Consider the following 22,015-nt stretch of genomic DNA (forward strand, 5'->3'; position numbering starts at 1 on the left):
CAAGTGTTACCATTAAATTTAGTTATTAAATATAGAAAAGATTTGCATTCTTTTTTTTGGGGGGGTTTGCCCAATGAAGCCATAACCTTTAAAAAAAACGTAATGATGGACAAGCTCCGAGAGAGAGCAGCTAAATTTCTCTCCTCTGCTTAATTTTCTACAAAGCATTCTGACATGCTTCATTGAGTGGGAGGGGTTTTGTGTTCTTTATGCAGCTACAGGTCACTCTTGACCTACAGATGAACTAAGTGACAATAATTGAGTTAAGAGGGAAAACAAATGATGCCTTGAATGCATAAAGTGGAAAAAAGCAACTGATTTATTTTTCCAAAACAATACATGCCAGAGCAAATCAAGTTTATTAGGACATGGAGGGAGGGGTAAGGAGTCAAACAAAATGTGATGCTTTTATGGCCACAGTGGCTAAAATGAAGGGCTCAACCAACAAATACTCAACGACTAAATGCTCTAATCTTTTGCAAAAAATGAATACTTAAGAAACTGGTAAATACATTTTTAACACTATGAAATGTCAGTAATATTCATTTCTTAAAATTGACCTTCTCTAAGGAGAAATTACATTTTAACAAACTGGTAAATAAAGCCAATCATTTTTTTAAAGAGTTTTTTGATGGCAGTATTTTCCTGATTCATTGTCCTTTGTTACCTAAAATCTGGAGTTCATTTTGGAGCTAGTATAAAAAAAGAAAAATGTGTTAGCTAAACTTATCCAGACGTGTTGTTTACATGTTCTCCTGTTGACCGCAGAATGTTTGTTTTGTTTTTTTTCATTCATCTTTTTTTTGTCCCTTACGGGGTCACGGGGGTGCCGGAGCCTTTCCCGGCCATTTAAAATAAGTGGCCCGCAGAATGTCTGCAGGAAAAAAAATGAGCACAAACATTTTCACTCTACAGCCTCAACAAGCAATGTATGACCTGTGTTCCCCGTACAGGTTTGCCCATTTTCACCTGCAGCCATTCTTTAACCATCCATAAAGGCAGTTGTGACTAAGGGCTTGGCATTTGCCATCTTAAATGCTTGTATTTTCAAGTACTCCAAATTACCAAGTTACTTTCCTGCAGTGGAAATTTTGCTGCTACAGTGGTCCCCTCGTTTATCGTGGGATTTACCTTTCCAAAAATAGCTTAGAAAAGGCTAAATTATCATATTAGTCAGATTTTAAAATAATTATTTTAGATGTAAGGCTGTCAAAACCCTCACTAACCAATTTTCTCAGACAGACATTAACATGTTCATATTGTTCTCTCTTTGTGAAACTCTCAAAGTACAAACCATCATGGAAAAATAAGTTCAGCACTTCATAGTCACAGCGCTATCAAAGATTTAACTAAACGTGGCAAGATGAAGGCATTCTGTATAGGAGACATGGCATGGAGGAGAAGAATTGACAATGCTTTACAGATGGTGAAGGTTTTTCCTAAAACTCAAATAGCAGGACCAATGTTTTGAAATTGATCTGTAGGATGAGTTGGTCAGCTGATTGTTAGCTAAAGAAAAATCACTGTGGAATGATACACATGGCAAAAATTTACATTTTTTCTCTTTTTTGACGTACCATTTAGAAGAAATCCCACTGAATCTTTTACACCACGCCTTAATGTATCCTCCTGAATGATCATGTTCAAATTCATGGTATTACACTTTAATCTACAGTTTATGCAACTTTTGAGTTATTACATTTTTTATATAAGCTTTTATTAATAAACTTGAGGTTTTTTTTTCTACCTCATAGATTTGACCAAAGCAATTAATAGAGTATTCACAGAAACTTTGAAAGGTCAAAAGTGTCACATTCTCACAGTGAAGTAAACTGTCTTATCTAATCTGTCAAAAACTGGGTCTCAAATTTAACCAGAAAGGTTACTGCCCTAGTTTTAGAGTTGTATGCAGCTAAAAGCACATAGTTGAAGTTTCTACTGTTAAAAAGTTTCCCCCATGTTGTAGGTGTGTGGTAAAGCTGAGCCTCTAGTACAATAGGTGGAATATGACTCATAATCCCAAATGACTCATGTGGTGATTTAAAGTCAATCTGAGGTTCACAAGAAACCCTTATTGTCGAACCAAAAAAGGATGAGTATTACTTAAAGAGTTTGTGCTTCCTCTTTTTGCTCCACTTTTGAAAAGATTAGGTTCCTTTATGTTGACATTTTTTGAGTTGCACTAAGTCCCATTTAACATTCGTACTTTGGCTAATAATGTCAATAAGAATAAAGCCGATTTTGATATAATTCTAAATGTACTGTATGCACATCAGTCACAAAAGACTGAAAACCTGCCGCTCATAAAAAAAAAGAATAATATTGGGTGCTTTGGCAAAAACTACGGAGCCCGTGTCCTGACATTAAAAAATTAAAATATATCTCATTCCCACAGATTAATATCTTGTTCCCCCAAAATAATATCTCGTTCCCACAAGATAATATTCCGTTCCCTCGAAATAATATTTTTGTTCCCTCGAAATGATAAATTCGTGCGAACGCAATCATTATTCACGTCATAAATCATTCATAAACACGGATATGGTCTCCGTCCGGCCGCAAAAGCGGCTTTCAGAGCTAACTTCCGTGTCTCTGTGACCCACATGCGTTCAAGAAAGGAAAAAGAAAAACAAGAATTATCAATTTATTATTGTCTCAATGAATATAAGAAAAGTATCATAAGATTTATGATACCTAGGCTTGCTGCTTTGCCATACAATTCACCGGACATAGCTCCTAGCTCCGCCGCGGAGCTCTTTTGCTTGTCACGCCGGCATTCGGGCAGCTGGCTGGCCGGTAGACAGACAGCCAGTTGATATTGTAGTTTAGGGTCGAATAGGAATAATAATATTCAGGACTTGTCATTTATTAACATACTCTTTAGCAGTCGCTTTACATTCGAAGGCTAGTAGGCTACATGTTAACTACTAGCCGATCATTTATCCTGTTATTCAGGTCATAGATTTACAGCCGTTACCTTCACATTTCTGTCTGTGTGTGTCTCATTACATTGCATTGAAGACACGGAGGATGTTTAGAGATCAGATTTAGTTATTTTAAAAAGCACAAAAGCATCGGTAATCACATTCACATCCTGGTACGCTCTCTGTCCATCTTGCTGCAAAAGCCGCTTTCTGCCGCTACTTCCGTGTCTCTGTGAGCATTCAATAGGGGTAAAAATAAAAACAAGAATGATTGATCTATTATTGTCTAGATTAAAATCAGAAAAATATCATGCTTATCAGGCCAAGGTCACTCACTACATTTACATATGTCCAAAATTGGAAATTACAGAACATTCTGAAATTCGGACGTTTGCACCATTCAGAAAGCATCTGAAAATCTGACACGTTTTCATGTATATCCTATATATTTCACACTTGGTTCACATCAGCATTTGTCAACCAGCAACTTTCAATCTGGTAGAAAAATGTTTTTTTTAGAATTGAAAGCTGTTCACTCCAGTCTGGAAAATGAATTTATTTTATGGATATTGTTGGATGATATATGTAAAATATTATTTTAGATAGAAACAAACAAACACGCCTCATTTTTTACCCATTTTACAGGCTAAGGCGTGTACAGATCACCAAATGTATTTTGTATAAAAGGTTAAAGTAGTTTATTTTATACATCACAATGTATTAAAAATAGCTACACAAAAATCTGTCAGAAACATGGGCAATGCCAATTGTTAACTGCCAATGCCAATTGTTAACTAAACAATGAGAACTTACTGTTCTCATTGTTAACAAAAAAAGGGTGTTTTTAATGCTATAATATTTAAGCTAAAAAATTTCAAGGGTAATATAAACAAACCAAGTCTGTTTACATAATAGTATCTTATTTAAAACCCTTTTTTTATGTATAGAATAAATATATCGGTGCATTTAGTATACTAGAAATCACAGATTCTCTTTTAAAGGAACCCAGAAATAAAATGTTGCCTCATTAGAAAGGCATTGATCCAGCTATACAGGTGGTTATTGATTTAAAAAAACCAAAAATATATGTATGAACCACTCACTTTAAGGGTTACTACAGTGAATTGTTTACCTTTATATTACTACATTCTCAACTGCCCCTTCACTCACACCAACTACCCTCAGGTATTTTTTTTAAAACTGTGAAGCACTTTGTGAGTCGTTTTCATACTTACTTACTGTCCTCCTTCACTACATCCATCATAGGTTGGTTGACCTTTAGGCCTCCTTTTCTACCAACTTTAACTTCAGAAACTTTCACAGTCAAAAACAGAAGTGGGAAAAATGTATTTTCAAATTGAACATAAGTAAAACAGAACTCTAAAGCAAATCAGTATTTGGTGTGACCACCTTTTGCCTTTAATAGGTTCCTTTGCACACATTTTGAAGGAACTGAGCGGGCAGGTTGTTCCAAACATCTTCGAGAACTAACCATAGAGCTTCTGTGGATTTAGGATTTCTCTCATATACTTCTGTCTCTTCATCTAATCCCACACACTTGATGATGTTAAGATCATGTCTCTTTGGGGCCCATGCCATTACTTCTTGTTACACTTCTTGTTCTTACTTATGCAAAAGAAAGTTACCAATAACTTTGGCTGTATGCTTAGGGTTGTTGTCTGGTTGAGAATACATTTGGAGCCAATTGAATGTCTCCCTGATGGTATTGCCTGATACATTTGTATCTCCCTGTACTGCATCTCTCGGCATCGAGAAAACTGTGAAGTCGCGAACGCCATTTGCAGAAAAGCAGCTCAAGATGTTAGAATCCTTTAACATGTTTCACTGTTAGTTACCGTCATTCATTGTTGTACTTCTCTACAGACCAACAACAAAGAAACTGCCTTCTGATTCTGCCAAATATTTCAAATTTTTACTCATTAGTGTAGCCCTGTTCCTGTTTCCATGCATATTTGAGTTGGCCTTTTTTTCCATGAAGACCACTTCTGACCAAACTTCTCTGAGCAGTAGACTAGTGTACCTGGTTCCCACTAGTTTCTGTCAGTTCTTAGCTGATGGCAGTATGAGTCTCTTTTGATTTTAAAATGTATTAAACTAGATGTGTCTTTAATTTTTTTTCCTTGGTTGGCATAACCGACCACTTGCGCTGCCTCAAAAGAGAGAACAGCCAATCTTTAAACCACAGTGTGCCTTGAAATCTTTGAGAGAGACCTTGCTGATGCAGTAGAACTGCCATGTGTCCTGTCAATCTTACCATGACATGAAACTGCCTTTCACACCTAAACCTTGGTAACGGAGTTCTGTTGTTTGTCACCCAGTTTTAATCCTCCTACACAGCTGTTTCTGTTTCAGTTTAGGACAGGGTTTCAACCTACATGTGACATTCTTTAGCAAATCTTTGGTATTTTATATCACATTATTTTCTCACCCTCTTCAGGTGGTTTCTCATCCAAGCTTAGTTACTCCACCAAAGCCTGGGAGCTTGCAGGTCCTTTGCAGTATCTACAAAGTTTTTGACATTGCTCTTCTCTGGACTGAAATACCCCACAGGACATTTGGAGAGCATATATAGATATACACATCAATGATACAGCAGAAGAGAGATTGAAGGACAAGCCCCTGCATGAGATGTACTGCATCACCCGAGGTGACCGATGTCAAAAGGTCCTACCAACAATAACAAAGGGCTGGCATGAGGGACAGGATGGCAGGGAAAGCATAGATTCAACACTACAACCAACTGTGCTTCTGTCAGTTTGTTTTAAAACTGTGCAACAGCCATTGTATCCAAGGATGAATAACCTATTCAAGCCCAGTATGTATCTCTAGTAACCTGTATAACTACTCATGTCAGGACATTGTGCAATCTGAATCCTTACGTTGAACTTGCTGGCATTGAATCCTAACCTAAATTGAATACCATTAGCCTTCATCTTGACAAGCAACAGAGCTTGTCATGTCTGTATTCAAATCAGTCTTCAGTCTCTATACAACCTTTGGTACTAACAAGTGAGGTGTTGACACCAGGAATTGTCCTTCAAAGTAACAAATACAAGTACAAGCACACACACACATGCACACACACGCACACACAGCAAATAATATATCATTTTACATGATTTAATACACTTTAAATACCAGCAGGGACATGAAGAATCCATTCACCATAACAGATGAAATAAAATTGACAAAGAGCAAAAAAATTAACTTATGTGCAATTACATTAAGTACTATGTTTAAACACGCAATGCTGTTATAAATTTAAAAATAGAATTATGAGTTTTTTCTAGATTTTAAAGCACAATCTTTGAATCTTAAAAAAAAATACTGTAAAAGTCCATCGTATTAAGTGTCATTTAAAACAAATCAAACAATACTATGTTGCCTTTTGGATGAGGATAAGGGACATCAGAGCTTCATGTCAAAACTGGTCTTATTGATGTTTGCTGAAGATCGAACACAGAACGAATGCAAACAACATTACCTTTATACTTGAGGGAGCTCATTCCTCTGTATTTTCAGTTCAGTGGCTTTCATCAGATGTAATAGCCGGGGTTGGTGGTAAATTATGAATGAAGAGCCACTCTGTGGACCAAAGGGACGATGCAGATTATTCATCACTGCTTCCTTTCTATGCCTTTTCTCAGAGGAAGGATTTCACACCAGAGGGATGAGGGGTATTACTCAATAGGGCAAATTAAGTCGATTACAGGCAGTCACCAGCAGCTGGTATCACCTTCTGGATTAGACTCTAGATCAGAGATTTCCAAGAAATATTTTTAATACAAATTTTATATGAGTATGCAGGAACTGCTGCAGCTTATGTACTATTTAAACTAATGAAACTCCTTGTAATATTTTGGACTGACTCATTTTAAAATATATTATATTTATTAGGAGCACTGCACTGTTAAATTCCTCATCCTTCTACTGCAAATTCCTAAAAAATATAGTTGGATAGTGAAGAGCTGGGATAAAAAGGGAGTGGTTGAGATCAGGACATCTAATATTTCAACATAACTTTATTACTTTCTCTATGATTAGAAGTCTGATGCTTAGCTCCAGAAAAAAATAAATCACATTTTTAAAATGTGGCTGAGTTGAACAGTTGCACTCTGGGATGAACAGCAGTGTCACAGTGGAGACTCATTATTGCTGATCATGCAGTCTGCCTGCTACTGATGGCTTTATTGTAACCGATCAGTTTATAGACGATGCATTTGGACCGAGGATCAATGCATGATGGTTAGTTTATTCAGGGCTGTTCTGGCCATGCATGCCCTCATTAAAAAACTGTGGAAAAACAGATTAATCCCAATTACTATTCAAATGGTGGATTATTTTCTAAAATAAAATTTATCTCCAAACATATTTTTACAGTGTTTCTTTTTATCTTTAACATTATTTTCGTTACTTGGCTAAATTAATCAATTTCTTATGTTCAAAATTTCTCAATCCTTAATTACCAAATGTATTTTGGATTGGTCGTCTGCACAAAACCTGAAATATAAACTCTGTAGTATATCTTCAGTTTGACATTACCCAATAGTGTGCCGTGTTTGCTGAGGATGGCAGGAAAGAAAGTTTATCTCTGATAAATAAAAGCAAAAATAAGAGAAGAGTAGAATAAAGAGGAACTGGTGTAAATGAAAGAATGGATAAAAAAATGGGTGAGGGGGGGTTGGGAAAAGGAAAAAAGATAGGGTGGGAGGGGCGAGAGAGTGCTGAGAGGGTCTAACTCGAGCATAAAAGTAAATTCAAATGCATTATTCATGGATCTCTGTGTCAAAATATCATTTACGTGTGCTGTGTTGACTCATGGCTCGTAAAATGAGAAGGACATGAAAAGAAAGAAAGGATGAAGGAAATAAACAACTCACAAGGCTTCTCTATTCTTGGCCTGAAAATAAAAAAAAAGGCCCACCATACTCTCTCCTGACTTATAAAGCTTAAATAATTTATTGTAGCCTTGGTTTACCATTTTTATCTAAGTAATCAGCTTTTACTTTGTCTGAGGAAGTTATATGTCAATCATCAGAATTCAGATTTGAAACCCACAGAAAGAAATTCAAGTACCTTTTGTAATACTTATACAGAAAAATATAAATATCTATATATTTTCTTTTTATTACCTTTTATTAAAGGTCTGAGAATTCAGCATGTTATGCCTTAGTCGTTATGGCTTTGTTCTATTTGAATCTTTAGTCGTATTTTTGAAATATTCTAAAAGATGTCAGAAACTGCTTTTTAAGAAATCTTTAAGATTTCCTCTAATGAGCTTGGCCTCTTTATCATTGAGCTTTTTCCCTCTGTGCCTTCAAATAAATGACACCACAGCAGCACCCACAGGTACAGCGCAGTACTGCAAACACAATCACTTCAATCCTTTTGTATTTTCTAATACAAAAAAATTCTGGGAAATCATTTTATTATCAAAAATATAATATATTCATTCATTCATTCATTCATTCATTCATTCATTCATTCATTCATTTTCTGCCGTTTTATCCCTTTCGGGGTCACAGGGCTGCTGGAGCCCACAATAGACACGATAAAATATGATATGATTTAATATAATATAATATATCATTTTACTGAAGAATAACTCTGAGTTTTACTTACAACACATTAATGATGTGTCAGTCAAATTACCTTGTTCCTCTGTATCATTGAGAATGTGATCTACTTTTAAGGTTTCAAAAAAAATCTTTTTTAAAGTTTTTCCACTCTGGCACCTGTTAGACTGTTAGACAGAAAACAACAACATGAACCTGCTAAAGCCTTACAGTCAAACATGCCAATGAGCATAGTAGCAAAATGTGACATTGCTCCTTTGTTTGGGGAGATGAGGTGGCTGTCTGAAAATACAACTGCCTTAGTAAATAAAATATTCAGAACAATTAGACTGTATTACACATGTTTAAAAGAGGTGCACACATCAGCTGATTTACCTAGCTGTCCTTTGACAGATACTGTCATATTTTAGTTAGGCTGAAAAGTGATGGAAATTTGTGTTAGCCACATGTAATACATGCAGCCAAGATGTGCATTGCTGCATTGCCCACACATATTTTAAGTGCCTCCAAGGTTGCATTTTCTTGTTGGCCGGACGTATTTAAAAAAAGAAAAACTACAGTTTAAATGCCATTGTTTGTCACACACCTAGGTGTGTGAAATGTGTTCTACACATTTGATCAATCCCCTGGAGGAGCCTTGAGCTGCAGAAACAGCCGCACTCCGGAACTATTTGGGAGTTTAACCCTAACCGCAACCGTAATCCTAACCGCAACCTATCCTCTAGGTCCGTGCAGCCAAAGAATAAAGGTCAGGGCTGGCCGCACGCATTTTCAAAATTAAGTGCAAATAGACACTTTCTTTTGGGGGAGGGCAATGTAACTTGAATGCATTAGATCAGTTTGAATTTAAGTATAAGTTGGAGCATACATGTTAAAAGATGGTAAGAAAAAAAGATAAATACAAAGAAAGTTGCCTTCAATGTGACAGGATAAGTTGCAGTAAGAAAACCATTATGAAAGCACCAGAAATAGACAAAAGAGACTTATCTTTGCACTGGCATACTGGATTATTGATGCCTGGAAAGTTAAATGTTTGTTTCTTCACATTGAATCTTTGCATTCTGTCAAAAAGGTGAAAGGATTGCTCCTCCGCAGGGCTGCCAAATTCTGGTCCCCAAGATCTTCAACAGTGTCCGCTTCACAATTATCTCTGCACTGCTTTCTGCTGATTAGATGACTCTGGTGTCTCCTGATTTTGATTGACTGAACACACCTGATCCAGGTAATCAGCAGCAAGAAGAGCAGGGAGGGCTAGAAAACAGGCAAGGTGGTAGATGTGGTGGACCAGGTTGGGCCACCGTGCTCTATAGTATCAACTGTCAAACACATAGGAGGAAGCATCATGGCAATGAGGCTTTTTTCTCGAACCATGGTCAGTGACTTGTACAGAGCAAGGGCAGTCTGTACAAACACATCAAGTAGAACAGAACAACTGACGGATGGAACCTAACTGCGGGAAATCATCCTAAAGTTGCATCTTGAGACCTTGCACAGGTTTGACCTGACATTTTCTTTGACACACATCCAGGATCCAGGCTCTTTTTACTGTTGAGGATGGTGGCCTGTGAATAAATCATTTTGTGCTGATGGTGTAAAGTGTGATGTGATTTATTGTCAATTTTGAGGGTTTTGTGAATGTTGAATTGATTAACTTGTATGTACTTTTATTTCCTTTAATAGATAAAAAAATAAAATACAATACATCTACCTCAGTGTTCTGCAGAGTCATGCAATTCCATCTGTTATGCGCCTGGTTAGTCAGGGGTTCATCCTACAAGATAATGAATAAAAACCTAAATTCAAGCTCTTCCAGAACCACCTGAGGGTAAAAGAACTGGATGGAAAACTTGCTGGTTTGGGATAAAATGGTGCAAGCAAAAGACCTACAAAGTGCCAAGCATTTATAGAAACTTCTGCGGGAGACATAGAATAAAACTTTTGGAAAATATTTATTTTAGAAGGATCTTTCACACACACCATCCCTGTTACATTTCTAAACCCAGCATCGCACAAACATAACTCAGTCACCCCAAGGACAAAACACAGATGAAGAAGCAGAGCAACCTGGGTTATGTTCTGCAGTGCAGTCAGGAGTTCTCTGATCTGAACAAAAGGATGGCACAGCCTAGAAGAGCCACAACTTTAGTTCAGAACTCCAGTTCACCTGCACCTAAAAGACAGAAGGCACTTCTTTCAGAACAATAAAAGGCACACTCTGGACAGATATGCTTTAAAAAAGGAATCAAGGAAACAATCTATGTCAAAATGGACAAACCTCTTCTAAGGGCTGTGAAGGTCTCAGACATTTCCGGACTTCCATGTACAACCCTGATTTGACGTCTAAAGGTTCCCATATTCACACCTGCCACAAAAAAACAACAAAAAAACATTTTAAAAAAGTGCCTCCATCTCCTAAGTCAGTGTTTTTCAACCAGTGTGCCGCGGCACACTAGTGTGCCGTGGGAGATGGTCAAGTGTGCCTTGGGAAATTGCCTTCATTAACTGATCTAAAAACATTTCCCATCTCCAGGATTTCAGTTCTTTGTTCATCCCAACAGGCCCTGATAAAACACCAAGAAATTGGGAATATGAAAGATCATAAAATACTTTTTTCTTTGTTTTTATTTGATTCTATTAAATACATTTTGATAAGGATGACGATACCGCGATTTAGCCGCAGCTTTAGCTATGTTAGGAAATGTTCCGCCCCTTTAACTGTCTCCACCAATCATTCTTGGGATCTTAATCACATGTCATCAGTCTGACCAATCAGAAGTGGTTAAAGTCTTCACTTCCTTGTTCTGAATTCTGCTGAAAAAGTCTCTCAGTTCTAAGAAAAATACCAGCTAAAGCTCGTCTTTAGCGGTGTAGCTTTCCACAGAATCCGGTGTCGGACCGTGGAAAAAGTGAACAAAACAATGAAGCTCAGAGACGCTAGTCTGTCTGCGTTCGGCGGATTATTGAACTACATCTCCCATGATGCATTTGGTTATTAAAGTGACAGTGTGAGCGTCTGGGTGCACGACTATCTCCTCTTAACGTCGTGAAACCACAACGACCACAAATCAAACAGTTTTTAAATCTTTTAACTTAACTTTTATTACATCTTTAAAAAACAGCTGCCACATTTTTTTCTGCCACAATTATCACAAAAATGCATGTGAGATCATGAAGGGACTGTGGATCAATACAGACCGAGTTTCTCCTTTTTTCTTTTTTTTTTTTTTTTTTTTTTTTGAATGCCGGTGTGCCGCGGGATTTTTGTCGAGGTTGAAGTGTGCCGTGGCTCAAAAAAGGTTGAAAAACACTGTCCTAAGTGACTATTCTGTTGACTATTGTTGACATTTGTATCTGGATACATTACTTCTAGTTATTATCCTTTTTGTCACCTTTGAAGCAGTCAGTTCATAAATGACCTGAAGTTCCGCATCAGCAGTTAGAACCTAAGAAACTACTCAGATGACCAGCAAAACTTCTTCTAGATCCGTCTTCAAAGTCCAGAATCCTGCTACTCCTGTTATTGTATTAATACACACCCGCAGGTAAAATAATCGAATGTCTGCTTTTATTATCGCCTATTGGGTGACAAAAGTGATACCAATGATTGTAAAAAATCATTTAAAAGTAAAAGGCCTTGAAAAACATTATCCAAACTTTTCCTTTAGAGCTGCATGTAAGGATTAAAAATGATCTGTGTGAAACAGAAAAAAACTATGAGGGGCCGTATAAGACATTATTTATTCTGAACCATTCACATTCATACATTCTTGCTCTCACAGTCATATATACTATCTTTCGCATACATATATTATCACTTGCACATCCATATATTCTCTCTCTCGCATGCATATATATTACTTTACACATACATACATTCTCACTCTCATTGTCACTCTTAAAAAAGAATGTATGTATGTGAAAGACAAGTATATATGTATGTGTGAGGAAGAGTTTATGTGTGTGTGAGAGAGGAGTATGCATGAAACGGAAGTGACTTTGCATGAAAAGGAAGGCACTTTGAATGAAAAGGAAGGCACTTTGAATGAAACGGAAGGCAGATGATTTCTCGTGCTCTGATTGGACGAGAGGCCGCCACCTCCCATTTTGAACAGACGCTAACATGAACCAATAAGAAGGCCATCGGAACCTTAAGAAACATTTTATCTTCACCTCAAGTGGTCACAAATCTGTCTGCATCTCTAGAGACACAAAGGAATGTCTCAAATACCAATAATGGTAATAGAAGTGCCACCGAAACAGAAAATCCGTATCCACCTTATTCCTAGCCCCCATGAGCCTTTGCGTGAATTATGGGCGACACTTCCTGTAGACGCTGGAACACGCATTTACATTAAAACAAATTCCTCTTGTTTTCGATCCATAACTACATATAAATGTGGGAAAACCAGCTGTCATTTCTTAAAAAAGGCAACGGTGAGGTGGAGATGAAATATTTGTTAAGGTTCCGATGGCTGCAGGACCCCCGTGGCTACTTCTTGCCGGTTCGTTTTTTTTTTTAAATAAACTTTATTAACAATATCTTGCACATACAAAATACCAAACACAAAACTCCACTGTGTGCAAAATACAATCTTCACGTTCGCCATGAGAATGAACAAAAAAAACATAATGATAACCATGTAAAACAGGTTATGCAAAAAGAAAACAAAAATAATAAGGCAAAGGAATCTGTTAAAGTTTCAGGAGAGACCATGTTTCAACTGTTCTGACAGCTTTTTTGTTAGTGGAAGATTTAATACTGTTCACATACAAAACCATTTCTTTCTGAAAAACATAAAACACGTTTTTTTTGTTGGCATATTTACATTTGTGTATAAAGTATTTAGCCATAATTATAAGTAAATTAACTACATATATTTTTTCTGCATTAAGTCTTCCTTGTGTAAAATATCCAAAAATAATATGCTCGTAAAATAATCTATAATCTTCACATAGATGAGTTCTTATAAAATGTATCACATCTTTCCAAAATAGTTGAGTGAAATAGCAAAACCAAATAAGATGAGGCACAGTTTCTGGTGAGGAATGACAGAATGAACAGTTTATGTCCAGATCTTTTTTAAACTTAGTAAAGAAGTGTTTCACTGGATAAAATTTGTGAATAATTTTGAAAGAAATTTCTCTGATTTTATTGGTGATGAAATACTTTTGTGGCAGGGTCCAAACCTTTTCCCACTGAATTCTACATCCAAAGCTGTTCCAGTATGAGATATCATACGGTTTTGTGGCAATCTCATTTTGAAACAGAGAACGGATACTTTGATTATTACTGCTAGCTGAAAAACATACCTTTCCACACCACAAGTCTGTTAATTTGGGATTTCTTGCTGGTTCATGTTAGCGTCTGCACTGTAATCCCTAGCGAGTTGACTGAACTTAAAAATTATTGTGTAAAAGATAACGCAACAGTTAAGTTATATTATTAAAACTTTTAAGTTAACATTTATTAAAATTCATATTGTCAGTTGGCTTAAATTTGTATTATTTCATATAAAAAATATTAAGATTCCTCAACTTATAAAAGAGAGATTATTTACTTAAAGTTTTTAATATTTTCCAACTAAAAAACGCTTTAACTAACTATATTTTTATATTACTCAACTCATAAAATATGTAAAATTCACTCAAATGCTTTATAAATTCTTTAACTCATTAAATGTGTAGCATTGAAAATATTTAAAATTCTTCATCTTAAAATGTATTCTAAACAGAGATATTGATACTGCCCCACTACATTTTAAAGGCTAACATTGATAAAAACCAACAAACGTGAAGGCCACACAATAGTGATTGCTTAATACACTTTTTTTAATTGCTCTTTAAAAAAAAAAAAGCACAAATATCAAGAGGATGAAGAAACAATAAGTGCAATAAAACTGCATTATAAGAGTGCCACACAACATATTGACAAAAAGTGTTGGTTTTGTATTGTACGGCAGAAAAAGCAAATGATCACAACAAAACACATTAGTTACATAACACTTAAACCAACAAATAGTCCATTCTGGAAGACTCACTCACGAAACATTCTTCAGCGTCAATAAATGTCCTTTCAGTGGTTTGCTGTCCTCAAGGCTCAAGACAGCATTCTGAATAAATATGAAGGCAAGTTCAAGTTTTTTGGGGTGCTGTAGGTCCAGAGCATAGATGTCCCCGAAGAGTTAGAAGAGATCAGTCAGCCAGATGTGTGGGACCACTGACGGCAGCATCAGGAGCATCACCACGACAACTGAGAATATACCCACAGCAGTGTCTGTGAGGTCTGGTGTTCTGGAAAATACAAAACAAAAAACACAGATGAGTTCAGACCCTCAAAGATATTCATCACACTAATGTCCAAAACTGACATTACTGCCATCTGTCAATGGGAATCTTTTCATGCTAACATTCTGTTAGCTTTTAATCAACTGGCTATAATGTTTTAAGGACCAACTCCAATTAAAATTGTGTTTTTAAAAAGTTCTTTAGCATTTTTCTGAAGGAGGACATTTATAAAATAATTTAAGACTAAAGCTTCATTTTTCTTTATTCAAATAATGATGGATCAGGAGCAGAAAAGGTAAACGAAAAGGTTCCCACTCCTTCCAATCAGGAGTCCCTGATGTTCGCCTTTCATCTTCCGTCTCATTTTTAAAACCATTTAAAAATATCACTCAGTTTACAAACTACAAACAATTGCCCTATTTATTATGTCACTCAATAAAATCTCAATCAATATTAAAGGATTAGTGAAAACCATTGACAGGGAGTCGTGTACACTTACAGTACAGGTCTTGAAGAAGTTGGAGGCATCTTCATGCAGATAAACAGGAAGTGCAAGGAGGACAAGTGCCCGTCTCATGTTCACGTCACGCTGGTCCTAAAAGAATAAAAAGAAATATCCATTACCTTTGAAGCAAATGCAGAGCAAACACTTCCAATATTTATTTAAGGAACTTTAAGAAATAATAAAATGATACCTTTTCTAGATGTCTATTTCTAGTAAGAGGACAATACAGTGTTTATGGCATGATCCACTGCAGGTCAAAGACCCAAAGTCATTTTTAAGGCAAGTTACACCTTGGCTTCTTACAGCTGTTTACAAATGATTTGTTATCTGTTTTTGAATTATGCACATTAGAAATTCACCTGGAGGTCATAAATCCTAACCAAGCTGGCCAGTTCCTGTCTGTTTTGGTGGACTTAGTCTCAGAAAAGGGCAGCTTTAAGTTACACAAACATGTAAAAACTGCACAATTTCCTCTGACTGCATCTACTCTACATAAATCCATTTCGGATCTTAACAGATGAGTTTTCATGGTTTCAAATGATGGAATGGTGCTAATGCAACATCATTTTATTATTGTAATATACTGTCATAAAGACATGACAATATTCCAAAGTGTCTCCACATACATGGCAGTGGAAACACTTTGGAATATTGGCTATGTAGTACTGCATAGTGCCAAAGTAACAGAACACAACTTGCACCTCCATTCCATTGTGCCACCTTCAGCCTGCAATCTAAATATGTTTATTTAAATTGTAAATAATTTCAGCTCTATTTAGACCTTTGGCTAGTTAAAATGTGCGTAAATGTTTCCATGCTGCCGTATAAATCTAATAATGGTAATAGTTCAGGATGAATGTATTAAATAAGTATAAAACTCACCCACTGACACCTCTTTTCTGGTGAAATGGTGACTTTCTGGTGAACTTTCTGAAGTTCAGTATCTGAAAAAGTCCAAAAGAGATTTTTCAATGTTAAAAATGTTTCAATTATATTCTGATCAAAAAACATTTACTGCACTACACAACCTATTGCATTTTTTGTTTTTTCTAAATAGCTCTAGACAAATAACTGATCAGGAGACAAGTTACCTGGCTGGCCTTGGCGTCTACCTGGAGGTGAAACACTGAACACTCTGTAGTTCGGTACCTGAACACAACACGAGCACGTTGATTAATTTATATTTACAAAAACCTTTTTTATAATGGAGATCATTGATTTATGAAAGCTTAAAGCTGCATTCAAAACCCAATGCTTCCATGTAGCAACCAGGCTTAAAACTGTTGGCGGTAGCTCCTCCCACACAACCGTTAGAGGCTTTGAGTGACATTCTTGGACAAATGTCCAGCAGCAAACTTTAGCCACAGACAGAGGCCTCCAACGCGAATTTCACACGCGGATCATGTTTAGTGTGATTGCAGCATAACAGATCATTTCTACCTCTGAAAAAAACAACAACTCATCACTGTCGTAACTTACGGGCAGATGTGCATTTTGGGTTTGGCTCGCCATACGTCTGCTATGACAAACTAATCATGTATACATTTCCACATTAATCTCTAAAACAATCATAACACACATATGTTTAAACAACAGTAAACCACATTTACGGTAGTATAAGAGCATTTTTAAAGCATTCATTCAAAATAAACCATGAACGATACTTACCAAATTAAATCAGGGCTGAAGACAAGACGGCACCATCAGCAATGAGGCGGATGGAAAAAAAACCCGAGGTTGGGGCGTCTTGAAGCGGGACGAAATTGCAACGCTTTGCAGAAAAATAAAATGCTCGACTTTCAATTTCAAACGTCGCATACTCGCATTCGGCAAATCCAACATGGCCACCTGAGCTAACGTTGAGAAAACGAAAGACCCTCCCACCAGTACGTGATGACGTTATGACGCTACTTCAGGGATCTTAAAATTTTTGAGTGCTAGATACAAATAAGCTTTAAAATATTTAGCACTGTTAAGTTAAATTTAAAAAATCTTGATAGAGCTTAATACTTTATAGTTGAATCAACTACAAAATGACATTTAAGTTGTGTAACCTTAATAGTTATGAGTCAGTACAAGTGATAGGGTTTAGAGTGTGTTCAAAATGGGAGGTGGCGGCCTCTCGTCCAATCAGAGTACGAGAAATCATCTGCCTTCCGTTTCATTCAAAGTGCCTTCCTTTTCATTCAAAGTGCCTTCCTTTTCATGCAAAGTCACTTCCGTTTCATGCATACTCCTCTCTCACACACACATATAAACTCTTCCTCACACGTACATATATACTTGTCTTTCACATACATACATTCTTTTTTAAGAGTGACAATGAGAGTGAGAATGTATGTATGTGTAAAGTAATATATATGCATGCGAGAGAGAGAATATATGGATGTGCAAGTGAGAATATATGTATGCGAAAGAGAGTATATATGACTGTGAGAGCAAGAATGTATGAATGTGAATGGTTCAGAATAAATAATGTCTTATACGGCCCCTCATAAAAAACTGTTATAGCTGCAGTTTTTCACTATTACAGTAGATGGCAACAACAGACAGAGTTAGAAGTCTCAAGCTCAAGAGTTTTAACGCAAAACTAAAGTTGTATCACACAGATTTAAGAGAATTAGGTATTTCCTAAAATACTCTAAAAGGTATTTCTTCCTTTACTTAAAAGGCTAATAAAGAAAACAAGGGTCAAGTGTGGTCAGGGGTTTACAGCTGACATGGTGTCATTGTGTTTGCAAAGATCTACATCTCAGACGGACATGTCTTCCTTCAGTTCCATGTATCACCCATGCCCTCTAGGTGTTCCTGTAAGCAAATACACAGTCAATTTTGTACATGTCCTGGGGATCTTCTGAGGTCTCTGCTTCATCTGGCCATCCTATGACTGCATAGTGGTGCAGTGGTTGGTCCCGGCTGGGGGACCTGAAACAGAACACCAATGGGGGACCTTTCAGTGTGGAGTTTGCATGTTCTCCCCGTGCATCACGTGGGTTTCCTCCAGGGACTCCGGCTTCCTCCCACCGTCCAAAAACATAGGTTCCTAGGTTAATTGGTTACTTTAAATTCTCCCTGAATTCTTTATAGATATGCATGCATGGGTGTGTGATTTCTGGCCCTGCGACAGACTGGCGAGCTGTCCAGGATGTCCCCTGCCTTCGCCCACAAGTGATCTGGGTAGGCTCCGGCAGCCCTGTGACCCCGAAAGGGACTAAACGGGTTTAGAAGTTGAATGAATGAAAAAAGCTATCTCTTGTGGTAGCCTTTTTAGATAGGAATCTAACTGTTTTACAAAAAATAAATAACAATAAACAGGAAAAAACAACTATCCAATGAAGACAGTTGACTCAAAAAAGTCATGTCAATTAATATTAGTTCAATTCTAAAATCTTAAATAATTCCAAAAGAGAACCTGGAAGTACAATAAGTAAAAAGGTTTTCGTTTCATGTGTTTTTCTGTTTCGTGATCTGCTCTAAAAAACCTAGTATTTCTGTAAATTATCAAATCGATTTATATGAGTTTGTAGATGTTCATAATTAACCTTTTAAGAATTAATTGTGACATAAAAAGGAGGGTTTGAGTATCATGATCTGACCTGAATTTAGAGTCTGTCACATAAATTTGACCCAACCCAGCTGCAGTGTTTCCTCCCAACCAGACACCATGTTTACACCTTCTGAAAACTTCTGTTCTTTATCTGACTCTACGCTCTTTCTCAAAACTGCAAACAGGTGGTGTTTTTTACACCTTCAAGGACAGTCTTCTTGTGTTTTTTTTAAAACAGTTTCTGAGAAAAGGTCAAGTCAGTGTGTACATTTTACTTGCGTAATTCTTTTAGTAACTTTTATTAATTTTGTCCAATGATTTTTTATGTCTAATTAAAAGATTGGAGACTATGGGATCAATGAGGCAGGAGCTGATGATAATTTCTGTATGAACATGCACAAATAGACGCAGATTCCATTAATTGTGGATCAGTTTATAACCTGGAGTAAATTATGCAAAGACTGGTGTAGCATTAAATGCACAAGTTATATTTTTAGCTGGCTTTTCACTTTCACATCCACTGCTGCACTGATCATCTCACCGAATCTGCCCTCAGTGCAGTAGCGCAAAAAAACTAACTTGATGGCTATTTGCTTGTCTTGTTTGACTGAGACAAGTGCAACAACAGATTTTTTTCATCTAGAATGTTGTGATCCTGTGGGCATGCTCTCCTCCAGTGCCTGAGCACACATGCACCTCGTCCAGGTCACACACCTGCTCTTCATCTGCTCCTCATCAGCCACTCTGCACTCCAGCCGACGCCAGACTATTGTTCACCTCTGGTAACAATATGCGCAAGTATGATCAGAGCTTAAGTAATTTTTATATGTCCTAATCCTCCTGTTTCTCCCTCCCAAGATCCTGCCTGCCCGCCCGTCAGCCCTCCTGCCTGCCTTGCTGTCTGCCTGCCTGCAAAACTGCCAGCCCGCCATCCTCACTCTGTTCAAAATAAAATTTGTTACCCGGAAAGCCGTGTCCGCATTTGGATCCCACCTTCCACCCACCCGCCATAACATAGAATAAATCAAGTACTTTTTGAATTGTAAATTACTTTTCATTTAGTAGACCCCATTTTATAAACTTCAGGCTGCTGACTTTTTAAATGAACACAAAGTGCAACTAGCAAAGTGCAACTAGCAAAATGAATAATAAATATGGGGGCAAGTGCACATAAGTCTGCACTGAATAGTTATTTCACAACTTCTCTCATCACTGTTTTCCTTTTACAGAAGTTGGTCATCACATCTCAAGGGGTTTTTATGTAACACAACAGGCACAAGGACCCGGAGTCCCACCTACTGCACTTAAAACTGTTTGCAAGGACATTTGCTTAAACAGGAGCTGAGATGCTCATTCTTGCCAGCATTTAATGAAAATGGCAACACATTGGCCTTTAATTGGTGCTCTGTTCTTTTCCCTTTGTGTTTTTGTGCACTCTTCTGCACTTTTTTATCCCAAACCAGGTAGGTTCTGCCTTTTTTTTCTACTGTATTAATTAATTGTTTTTACATTTTTTAAGATTCTTGCTTTTTGATATCTTTGGGTAATTGGTGTATACTTATACTTACTAATTGAGACTCAACTTACAGTCACGAGTGCCATTAATCCATGCACACACTTATACACTGATGAAGACAGAGCTGTCATGTGTTGTGCTTGCCAGACTACCAGGAGTAATGTGGGGTTCACTGTCATGCCCAAGTACAGTTTGATACATGAGCAGAGCAGGAACCTGCAACCGCAATGGAACTGAACCTGCAACTTTCCAATCAAGGGTCAACCGATTTACCCAAAGGCAAGCCAGACTTTGGCTGATATTTTGTCTGCTTCTTTCCCTCAGCAATAGATGCAAAACCAGGGAGATGCCCTAAACATCTCTATGGTTTCCCATCCCGTTTCCACTGCAACTGTGACGATGACTGCGTTGATGACCACAAATGCTGTGAATATAGCTGTGGAATGGTGTGTGTGCCTCCGGCTATCGGTAAGTCTTTGATCTTCTGATTCATATTCTCAAAGCAAATAAATTGGAAATTAAACTGAACCAGCTTTTAAATAAATAAAATAAAACATTTATATTGGAACTTGGTTTAACAAATGATTTTTATCAACTGCTCATGAAATTTCTTTTTCTACCCAGTAAGGCTCGAGTGCCCTAACACTCATGGGTCCGTAGGCGCGTGTGTTGAAGAGTGCACTTGTGACAACGACTGTGGCAGTGGTAAAAAATGTTGTTCAAATGGATGTGGGCATGTTTGTACAACACCAATAACAGGTGAGTTATGAACACAGCAGTATGGATGGACAACAGGATGGACTAACTGAGACTTTGTTTCTTCTCTGGTATGACAGTCAAGCCTGGTTTCTGTATGCCCAGCATAAACTGTCTGGGTGCTCCGTCCTGTGCCGAGGATGGTAACTGTGAAGGGGATAAAAAGTGCTGCCATTCTCTGGGTTGTGGCATGGTCTGCAAGGAACCCTACTAACCAGAAAACAGCAAAACGATATTGGGCATTCTTTGTGTAGCAGAACTGATTAAAACTTTTATACAGTAAAAAGAGTCAATTGTTTGTTTGTTATTACATCTTATTTACAACGGTCCAGAATTTGGTTTGCAGAAAACTTATGGCTATTTCATTCTTACATTTTTTTATTTATTTCAATTTTTTTTCACAGATTTTTTTTAAAGAATGAAAAAAATCTACCCAAATGACAAGAGAAAGATCAAAGTTGTAAAGGTAAACAGGAAGTCAAAGAAAATAACAACAAAGTAAAACCATGATCATTAAACTGAAGACTCAAATTAGAGAAGAAAAGAAATGGGGAAAATGTGATCAAGAAAACTTTGATTCCCCATTTTAAAATATCTTTTAGGTATTTTTTCTTAACCATAAATTTAACTGAAACAGATTTCAAATACATATTAAATTAAAATATCTTCAAATTGTTTAATTTAACAAAAAGAAGAGTTTTAGGATACGTTTACAATTTGGCCCCTGGACACAGGTCTTAAAAGAGGAGAAAAAGATGAGTAAATAACTGTTGAGACCTTTGCTGGCATAAATATTCAACCTGAAACAACAGGTGATGCTCAATTGGCCTTGAAAACAAGTTAAACTTTCTCAGTTGTGTTTAGGTGTGTAAGTGTGTAAATTGT

At 37.0% G+C, this 22,015-nt stretch overlaps 1 protein-coding gene across 1 annotated transcript in view; it reads left to right on the forward strand.

Annotated features, from left to right (window-relative positions):
- Window positions 1-22,015, forward strand: part of LOC101171578 (keratin-associated protein 10-6) — a 62,552-nt gene that overhangs the window by 29,679 nt on the left and 10,858 nt on the right. The window contains exons 2-6 of the mRNA XM_020704357.2: window positions 19,502-19,640; window positions 19,717-20,321; window positions 20,699-20,842; window positions 20,999-21,133; window positions 21,211-21,342. Of these exons, the coding sequence (XP_020560016.1) occupies window positions 20,228-20,321; window positions 20,699-20,842; window positions 20,999-21,133; window positions 21,211-21,342 (505 nt within the window). The 5' untranslated portion in view covers window positions 19,502-19,640; window positions 19,717-20,227. The remainder of the gene's footprint in view (window positions 1-19,501; window positions 19,641-19,716; window positions 20,322-20,698; window positions 20,843-20,998; window positions 21,134-21,210; window positions 21,343-22,015) is intronic.

This window comes from Oryzias latipes, chromosome 7 (genome assembly GCF_002234675.1).
Source record: "Oryzias latipes chromosome 7, ASM223467v1".
In the NCBI taxonomy this organism is placed as follows: domain Eukaryota; kingdom Metazoa; phylum Chordata; class Actinopteri; order Beloniformes; family Adrianichthyidae; genus Oryzias; species Oryzias latipes.